Source organism: Montipora capricornis, chromosome 11 (assembly GCF_036669925.1).
Source record: "Montipora capricornis isolate CH-2021 chromosome 11, ASM3666992v2, whole genome shotgun sequence".
Lineage (NCBI taxonomy): Eukaryota > Metazoa > Cnidaria > Anthozoa > Scleractinia > Acroporidae > Montipora > Montipora capricornis.
Window position 1 is genome coordinate 33,301,214 of NC_090893.1, and position 10,000 is coordinate 33,311,213.

Genomic DNA, 10,000 nt, shown 5'->3' on the forward strand with positions numbered 1-10,000 from the left:
GTGCAAGAAAACAAGCGAAACGTTTATCCATGGGAAACAAACATGTTCAGCGATCAACCGGTGTGTTGTTATTTAAGTTCTCATGTCACGTATCGACCTCAAATCATCAAATCAAACTGTATTGACATGTGCAGGTATTTTATTTTGTTCTTTGATTTTCGTTTTTCTTTCGAATGTTTAACAACGTGATTCCTAAAGTCGCAATCTTGAACAGCGAGTTGACCGTTTTGACTTACGATATTTATATTTTTAACTTCGTGTAAATCGTCGATGTCGTAAGATATTTTTTACCACTGCACAGCGCTTTAATAGCGTGTATATTTTTAGCCGCGGTAGAATAAAAGAGACATTTTTATCAAGCAAACGTAGTATTTGGTGTATTCTTTTATGTTAGTGTTTGTTCTGGAGAAGCAGCTTTAGCTACTAACGAAATCAATTGTTTTTGTGTACGTCAATCGAGGCTCTACATGGAACTTTTGAAGTTGTCTTGTCAACCTCGTTCCCAGGGTCTTCTCGGCTTTCAATATGGCGGCGGGTCTTGAGAAGACCCTGGCACACAGTGAACTAAAAAGATCGTTGATTGGTGCTTTTCTCACATGAACTCTAATTGGTGTAATGTCAAAAGAAAGATGGCGGCTAGTGAGGAGAGCCAGAAGAAGAACAGAATTCGTGCATCATTTTCAAAATTGTAGCTGTTCCGTAAGAAGCAGCTGCAAATTAACAAGCATAACAGTCAATTCCCTGATTTTTCACATTGCACGGTGATCATCAGACTTCAATTCCACTTGAAGCTACGTTGGCTTTTTATGTACACTTTAAAAAGTGTTATTGTGTGCTTTAGAGCTATGGAATAGCGATCGCTAGATAAAAAATGACATAATGATGTTTGAAATACCTAACGATAATGAAGTGACTTTATTTGGTATGTACCTTCAGATTTTGGTTGATTTTGGTGCCTCAAATTGTCATTCCCAAACGCTATGTGTCAGGTTGTGTTGCAAATTATAATATTGTGGGATAGATTTCATAGTTTATTGATTTGGGCCCGGTTGCTGGAAAGCCGATTAACTTAATCCAGGATTATCGTAAACTTTGATTTCAGTTTTGCAACTTTTTGTATGTGGCGGTGCTGACTCGTGTGATAGCTGCAGTGATCCATATTCTTTCCCATGTCATCGCTTCCACCCTTATCAGCTAGTGCCAAGTGGTGGACAGAGAGTTTTAAATTCGTTATTGCCATTTACGTTCATTAATAAAAAAATATTAATTACCTTAATTTTATTCTGTTCATGCCAAACAAAGTGTGTGTAATGGTGTAATTTTCCGTGAGGAAAGAAAGTGAAGTCTTTCTTCTTTACCTGTCAATTCGCCAACATCCTCCATTACTTGCTGAGTTAAAAATATGTATTATACAGTATTCTGTAACATAACTTTTTTGGTTAGTTTAAAGCGTGACACAATGATCAGGCCCGGCCAGGGGGGGTAGTGGGATACCATTATACCCTATATTCTCCCCACAAGATACCAATATACCTTAAAATCGTAAATGTGTGATACTTAATACCTAAAATTGTTTTAAAACAGAATACTAAATACCTAAAAATTTTGACCAAAAAATACCATATACCTGAATTAAAAATGCCCAAGATACCGTATACCCAAAACCCCTGGCCGGGCCTGAATGATGCTTACGTTCCTGTGAGTTTTCTTATACTCCAATTCAGTTTTTACTTCTAAAAATGAACCCTTGGATAATTTTGATGTTATCGGAATATAAAAGAGGTTTTCACCATAGTTTCCTGACAAATGTTTATGAAAATATCTTGCAGAGGTTGTCCCGTTTATTCTTATTCCAGAGTATGGTCAATCCCCGGGGTCAATTGAATGCGTCCTAAGATTCTTCACACACACTTTTGATAATCTCCATCACAACCTCCGCATGTGTTCTTTCCCATATCTGGAAGGAAGAAAGTATTTCCTCCGTGGACGATAAAAATTCACACCTAGGCAACACGGAGTTAATCAGTTTTACAGTAAAGCCAGTAGATGAGTCAATGTCACCAAACCTCCTCCGGCCTGCGCCGAGGTGAAGACGATATTTCAGCAAAAGGTCTCTTATCTTCTTTCGTTGCTCTTCTGAAATGCTCCTCACAGCGGCCTTTTCTGGCTCTGCTGACTTGACCTGTGATTGTTTTGGGCCACTTGTTACCTCTTTGTGGTGTTCCTCGCGGACGAGGCAATTGGAGCAGCAAAGCTGCGATGGAGTTGTTGTATTATTTGACGTCGATCCCAAGTATCTTAGAACAAACTCCCGCATACAACTGTATTCAAGCTTGCAGTATTTTCGCATTTCATCTGTCATCCCAGGTTTGTTTGCAGCTATGTCATTACCGTTGTAATACAGCGTAGCTCTGGCAGGTTTGTTGTCTCGGCCTGCCCTACCAATCTCTTGGAAGTAGGATTCGAGAGTTCGCGGAACATCTAAGTGGATTACATGTCTTACTTCCGGAATGTTGACACCAATTCCAATCGCCACTGTTGCAAAAACAACGCGAATTTTGCAATTTTCCGGCAATCCGGTTAACTGTTTCAAAATTTCGTCTTTCATCAAATCCGTTTGCGGTGCATGATACTGCGCAAACAAACAATTTTCAGGGTCCTTGCTTATGGCCGGAACGTGACTTTGTTCACCAAGTACACTGCGAAACAACTTGAAAGCGTAGCCACACCATTTGAGAGGTAAGTAAATAAGAGTCAGGGGGTAGTCGGTCAATTTCACCTTAAGTTCCTCAGCGATGGGCAACAGAATGTCATCATAGCTTCCAGACCCAAATGTAGAAGGCCTTCTCTTGAATTTATAAAAAAAGATGTTGGCTCTGTCTAAGTTTCCCACGAGGACTGTCGGGTTTTTTAGTTGAAGTTTCACTTTTAGATGTTCTATAAGCTTTTGAGGTGCTGTAGCTGTTAGCGCGAGAATAGGTGCCGTAGGAAACAGAGATCCGAGTTGTGCCAACTTACCAAAATCAGGGCGGAACTTAGAGCCCCATTCCTTTATTAGGTGAGCTTCGTCGATTACACAAAATACCACGCGATTTTGATATATATTCGACTGAAGTACCTTTCTGCCATCTTTACAAGATATAAAAGCCTCTGGGTGTGTGAATAAGAGTTTACATTCTCCTTTCTGCACACGGTGGAACACGTCGGTCTCACTGATGCTGTACTTCTTTTCTCTTGAAACTTCACTTTCGTCGTCAGATTCCGCTGATCCGATATCACTGTCATAGGCATAATCAAATGATCCTTGTTGACAAGATGCACGCAGCACACCAGCTTTAATTCCTCTCACTTTCAAACTGGTCACTTGATCCTCAATCAGAGCATTCAAAGGTGAAACTACAATAACAATGCTTTTGTCTCCCATTTCATTGATGAAATCCCACATGTACGGAAGAAGGTGGAAAATAACTGATTTTCCATAACCAGTCGGGAGAACACTTATAACATGTCTCCGTAACATACAAGCTTCCAGGATCTTGTACTGCTTGACTCTCAAAAATATGCTGCTGTAGTTGGTAACATCTAAAGCGTACCTTACAGCATGAAAAAAAGAATTTAAACTTAGCTTCATCTTTCAAGTGAGAAGAAAATCGCGCCGATTTATAGCAGAGACAACCCAGGAATACTCAACAATACTGTCGGTAATTTCCCGTGAGAAAATTCTACTCTTTTTCATTAACAGGTTTACTAAATTAGATTTTCTCAAAATCTGCAGCTGTGTGCAAAGGGCGCGTAAAAAACTCGCGCCATAAACACGTCTCAGTTGTTCTTAGCATGTCTTCTACACCGCAAAAAGTATACTCCAAAATTAACAACGAGATTTGCAGACTTTGTGCCAGTGCAAAAGACCATTCTACTAACATTTTTGGGAAAAGTGGGTATAGGAAACAAATACCCGAAAAAATATGTGAGTTTTTAAAAATTTCTATCAGTGAACAAGACGGTTTGCCATCTAAGATCTGCCGCAGCTGTGAAGGAGTACTGCAACGATTTTCCGAGTTTAAGACAATGGTAATCGAAACACAGAACCAACTGAGATCCAAAGTAACAACAAAGAGATGCAAGATCTTCTCGCCAGCTGCGTGTGAACCGGAGAAAAAAGTGCGTGCTGTGGAAGAAAAACCATCCAGCGCTCGATCTCTCTTTTTCAGTAACGACAGTGCCAACTCAGAACATTCAACGGCCCAAAGAAGCCAAACAAGACAAGTGGCCGATGTAGACACAGGAGAGAAATGTTGTAATACTATATTGTCTCAAGCAGGCTTAAATAATCCTGAGGTACGAAACAAGTGTAATTTGTTTGCTATCTCGCTTTGCCGTATTTGCTAGAAATACCATCAACCTCGAGTAAGAGCTCATAAGTGCCGCATTAATGAAAAGACTCCTTCGCAGTCGTTTTTGATAGGGGCTGGGTTGAAGGGGAACAGTTCAGTATTCATATATCATTTCCTCACTTTACACGACAACAACACCCAGAGAAAATAGATTGATGTTTATTATTATTATTATTATTATTATTATTAGAGTGATTTTGAATTAAGTGACGTAAAAACGAAACCAAAGTAATTACTTTAGCCAATCAGAAAGGACGGAGACAATCCGGTAAACCAATCAAAACTCAAAGTAATTACACGTAGCCGACAAAAAGCGCGGGAAAATGTGCACGCGCGAGCCACGATTGGTTTTGGTTTCACTTCTGATTGGTTGAAAAAGTGGCGCGTGAACTTTGAACCAATCACTGAGTGAACTAATCATAAACCAAAGCAATTTGCTAATTACTTTCGACACTCAATTGAAAACCACTCTATTATTGGTATTAACACATCTCCATTTTAAAACAAGGGCCATAAAAGCAGGACAACATTTACGATGTTTGCTTTGGAGCCACTCAAAGAAAACAGTAATATTGAATTGGAACCAGCTTTCATTAGAGGCTCATTTGGGGAAACGGTTTCAGTGCATTATTTTGAAACGAATCTGAGCAGCCCTATCGGCTTCTCTTGTCAGAAACTACGTCCACTTCAGTACTGGAGATAAAATTTGGTGTGTTTCCTTAAATTTCAAAACAAGTACTCATATACAGTTTATTCGACCCCTCGGGACTGAAGGTCATTAAAATTATAAAATTTGTTGTATGAGCAATTTGAAACTTAGCCTGTGTTTTCCTTTTTTAAAATGGGCTTCGGCTTAAAATGAACTAAGCCTTTATCATTTTTTGAAACTATCATAAGCCTTCATTAAATTTTGTATTCTGTAGATTACCAAATCAGCTGCACAAGTTCTGGAAACTGACATAGTACATAAGGTAATAAATGCAGTGAAAACAAGGGTGCCCTCTGTCGTTGTTTCTACAATGTATAGTGTGCCATACTTTAAAATACTATTCAAGGCACAAATGCTGCAAGAACTGGATGTACACTGCGGTGAATTATGCAAGAAAAAAAATCCATCCTTGCTCAGACAAAATCAGTATCCAGACATGGTTAACTTTGACTGGAAAGCAGTTCTGTTGGAAATGTCGAAGAGATGTCCACTCTTACTCGATGTGATGGCGTCAACTGTAGGATTATCGTTAAGGAACAAACCTAATGTTATTCATGCAATTGGTCTGTGCTACAGTATACTAATGCAGAAGAGGAACCATGATCTCAGCCTAATTCAGAGGATTAACACTATCTTACTTTCAGAGGGAAATGCCAAGAAACAGGTTAGTTGAAATTTCACCCCTACTGGCCTAGAGTGAAAACTGTGAGTCTGAAAATCTATAATACATACATGCAATAAGAAAAAATGTAGCCAGGTGTTTCGGGATGCCGCACAGCAGGAGGACTCAAAAAAATATATATAAATAAATCATCATCATCAACATCAGGAAAATTGAGCCTCTTCAGGACTGGCTTAGGACAACTTGGCCTATGTTGCCTAATTGACCTTATCTCTTCAGTGGACTGCAGGCCAGTGCTTGCAAAGCTGTCAACTACAATAATTAGTTAATAGCCACCCCAAACCAGTGAAACATCCAAAAAATCTTAAAATTTATAGCTGCGTTCAATCCTGGACATAAAGTGAGGAGATTGACCCTGTGTGGCTTCCCTCAAATCCGGGTTGCATGCTTATATGTCGGTACTGTGCCACACACAGCCCCAGTTTATATACAGTGGTTGTAGTTTTCTTGCTTTAATCTTTGGAGATGGCTTTCCTGATGGACTTGCACCTGCCAGAAGATACCTAAGAAACCCATGGAGAAAATAATAAAATAAACAACAAAAAAGTGGACCCTACTAAACCTTGAAACAACAGTGTTACATGCTATCAAGATCCAATAGAAATGAAAGTATGTAAATGAAGGTGCCATCAGGTGAGCAACCTGGCCTATATTATAAGGTTAATATTAACTTCATTGTTTATGGCACTTTTTAGGTTGTTGTTGATTGGAAATCCAAAGAAATAACCTCCAATCCCCTTTACAATTAAAAGTACTGGTATTCATTTCTTTCTTTATTTATTTCTTGCCATGTAAATCACTAGTTTGGTGTTGTTGTTGTTGAAATTAAGGCAAACATATCACCATCTAAGCAGTCTGCGTGTAGCTTTGGTTACATGAACAGCTTACACATATTTTAACCACATTAACTTGGTGTTGGTAGCTTATCAACAGATGCCAAAGCCTTGGATTTTCCTTGGGGCATACAAGCAAACTAAAGCTTATGAAGTTAATTGGAGGACACTTTGCAGACAAGATAATTGATGAGGTGAAGAAAGGAAAGAAGCTGCAGGGAACAGGGGACAACTGGGACATAAGGGTTCTTGTCCATGACATGAGGAATGATCACCAGAATAAAGACCTCCACTACTTCGCATCAAACTTAATAGTAGACAGGGTGCCATGTGAAGGCTTGGCTCAAGTCTCACCTCGTCGTGACATCAAGACTCTTCCCAACTGCCATTTCCTGTTAAATGATGCCGAAACTGAAAAGCTGCGTGAAGATTTTAAGGTGCTGGTGGGTAGAGTTCTTGTGGGAAACATTCCATCACTGTCCTTCTTGAAAGCAGTTATTCCCCAACACATTGCCCATCGCTATTCAAATGAATTGGCACAGAAATCTACTATCGTCAGTCTACCCACCCAGCTTAAAGATGAAAAAAAATATGACGATGTTGTTGATATTCTTTGCTTCTATGAGAACACTCTGGAGGATATTTACAGCAAAGCAGGTGCATTTGACGTGCCAAGAAATGCAGCACAAGCTTTACCAAATGGAAGTCTAGAAGGTAGGCAATCTGCCCCAGACCAGCCTGGGGCACATATTACCAAATATGATGATGAAGACCATATGAAGGATGTCTGTGTTCCTTTTGGTGGTGACCAGTTGACTAGAGTACGCTTTGCCGGTGCAAAAGATCTCAGAAGAGGATGTCACACTGCAAAGGACAGATTTGAACACTGTAGCCCATTTGTCGTGGAACCATTCCACACCAAAATGTCCTATGTACAGGTACCTACAAAAAGATTAATGTTCAAGTGATTATTGTGTAAATAAACAATATTACAATCAACAGTTGAACCCACTATTATGAACTCTGGAGGGACAGGAAAACAGTACTAGTTCAATTTTAGTGGGCTGCATGTTGGTATTGAAATTCACATGTCCGGTTAAGAATAAATAATTATTGAATATGTATCAGCCAATTTAGTTCAATTTGTTTCAGTTAAGGTGGTTCAAGTTGGCCAATGTCCTAAAGTAGCCAAATCCAAGGAAAACATGAATTTGTTCACATCAGTGGGGAGTTGGGATTTTACATTAGCCAATTTATTTTAGTGCACTTTAATTAAGTCAAGTTAATTTTCATTCCATATCCACAGTAGGAGGACATGGTTAGCTTTAGTATTGCAACCCCAAACAACATTATTTTGACAATGTAGTAGGAGCCTTTCAGTAACAATGGTTGGTTTCACTTGTTAATTAATCAACAACAATGAAATATTTTGCTCTATCCATATGCAGCTTGTGTTTGACCATTTGTACAAAGCTGAGTCTATCAGAGAGGTTGGGACCCTGAAGTATTTTCGTGAAAGGGTAAATCGCAGGAACGTTACCCCAGAAAAGGTAACAAAGTCATTTGAAGGAACTGAAGATTTCCTTGTGAGTGTTGGAAAGGCATATCTCATAGAGGCAGCCATGGAGTATTTTGGTATGGATGACCTTAATGACACCCCAACAAAACATGTACCTCCAGCAGGTATTTTCCATCTCTCAAAAGCCACAAAGAAGGCCTACTTTGATGATGTCATTGGCTCCTTTGTTGATGAATTTGCCATGGCAGATCCAGACCGGGATGCCGTTATTGAAAACCAAGAACTGCAACAAAGGTCTATCCAGGTAGCCATAATAGACCAAGACCATGACTATTTTGCTCCATCTGCGACTGAAGTGGTTTTACAAGATAGCACTGATGATGAGATCTCTGAGGATGATATGAGTGGAACCGACAAAGTAAGGTTAGTAAAATTAATTTAAACTTGTTAAACGTTGTCTCAACAATGCTACCCAATATGAGTACACATGGGTATTAATGCAGTTCTGTTTCATAGATCAGCGTTATGTTGACACACTCATCAGTTAATCTCCATATACACTGAAGCATATGCATAAGTGTAATGATGCTCCAGTTTATATGGAGATTAACTGATGAGTGGGTCGACAAATCATTGATCTACGAAACAGACCTGCATTAATACCCATATGTACTCACATTAAGTTGCCTGTCTACAATTATATATAACTGCTCAAATTGTGTCACTTACACAACCTCGTCAAACACAGCTAAAAGAGTGCTCTATACAGATGCAGAGCTTTACAAAAACTGAAAAATGATATTCGCAAAAAAAAGCAAGTACAGCATAGAAATAACTCGAGCTTCACGCTCTTAGTCAGTCTGATGATCGCATGATAAGAGGGTGAGACTTAGTTACTTTTATGTGCTTTTTATTGTGAATATCATTTTTAAAATTTATATATAGATATAATATATTTTGCTAGGTATGCTTCATATGTATTGTACATTGTCATTTTCATCACAGACTATTGTGAATAGCCATCAAAAGATACAATGATATAGCTCATATAACTGTATCCAAGTACTGGTCCATTACAGACAAGCCAGATCAAGTGCAGTCCTACATGTATAGATCTACTGTGGATTCTAGTGATAATTAAAACTGCATGTATCACTCATTTATATCGGATCATTTCCACTTTTGAATGGGTAAAGAGCAGTCTAATCAGTCATTCAAAGTACTAAACTTGCCAACCTAGTTTTCTTACATTTAATATAAGAAACATATTCACAGGGATTTCTTCTACATGTATTCCAAAGTCAAAACAATAATTTATTAATTTTTACAAATTGAATACTGTGAAGTTATTGTCTAAAATTTGCTGCTCATTAGGTATGCAAATATGCAGGTAAATTTGATACAAGCAGCAAATTCAAATTAATAATCTGTTCGTTCATAGACTCCATGGTGGTATGCTTGGTTTGACTGGAAAGGACCAAACAAATCCCTAAATCTTGCATGTTCTACTCTGAGAGCTTACAAAGTTTACACTTTTCAAATGGTTTCCAAGGTTTTCTAGAGCCTGTTTATTGGCCTACCTTAAAATTTTGGTTTGTAAGTCAGTTAAGCTATAAAAATGTACTGAATATATAATGTTATTTAACACAAACATATCATAATCTTTTCCACAGATATTATGCGCTAAATGTAATTGAACTGGGAGTCTTTCTGATGCAGTTAACAGACACATGTGCAGAGGGTGATGGGGACAGAAACAATATCAACCAAAAGCGCCTACTGTCATACTTTTTCCGATTCAATTCATTTTCAAAATATGCTTTGGAAATGTTTACCAGCATTGCTCAAGTTGAGGCTTTACTG

At 38.5% G+C, this 10,000-nt stretch overlaps 2 protein-coding genes across 3 annotated transcripts in view; one reads left to right on the forward strand and one right to left on the reverse strand.

Moving 5' to 3' along the window:
- The window catches only part of LOC138024826 (uncharacterized), a 437,788-nt gene that overhangs the window by 390,218 nt on the left and 37,570 nt on the right, over window positions 1-10,000 (forward strand). The window lies entirely within an intron of this gene.
- On the reverse strand, window positions 1,687-8,526 carry LOC138024836 (uncharacterized). Of its 2 annotated transcripts, none has more exons than XM_068872019.1 (3): window positions 8,293-8,526; window positions 6,973-7,560; window positions 1,687-6,288 (listed from the first exon to the last, which is right to left on the reverse strand). In XM_068872019.1, exon 3 carries the CDS (start codon window positions 3,629-3,631, stop codon window positions 1,892-1,894), a length of 1,740 nt encoding a protein of 579 aa, XP_068728120.1. In that variant the 5' UTR covers window positions 3,632-6,288; window positions 6,973-7,560; window positions 8,293-8,526; the 3' UTR covers window positions 1,687-1,891. The 2 variants fall into 2 exon arrangements, with proteins under 2 accessions (XP_068728120.1, XP_068728119.1); XM_068872018.1 differs by having other exon boundaries at window positions 8,340-8,476.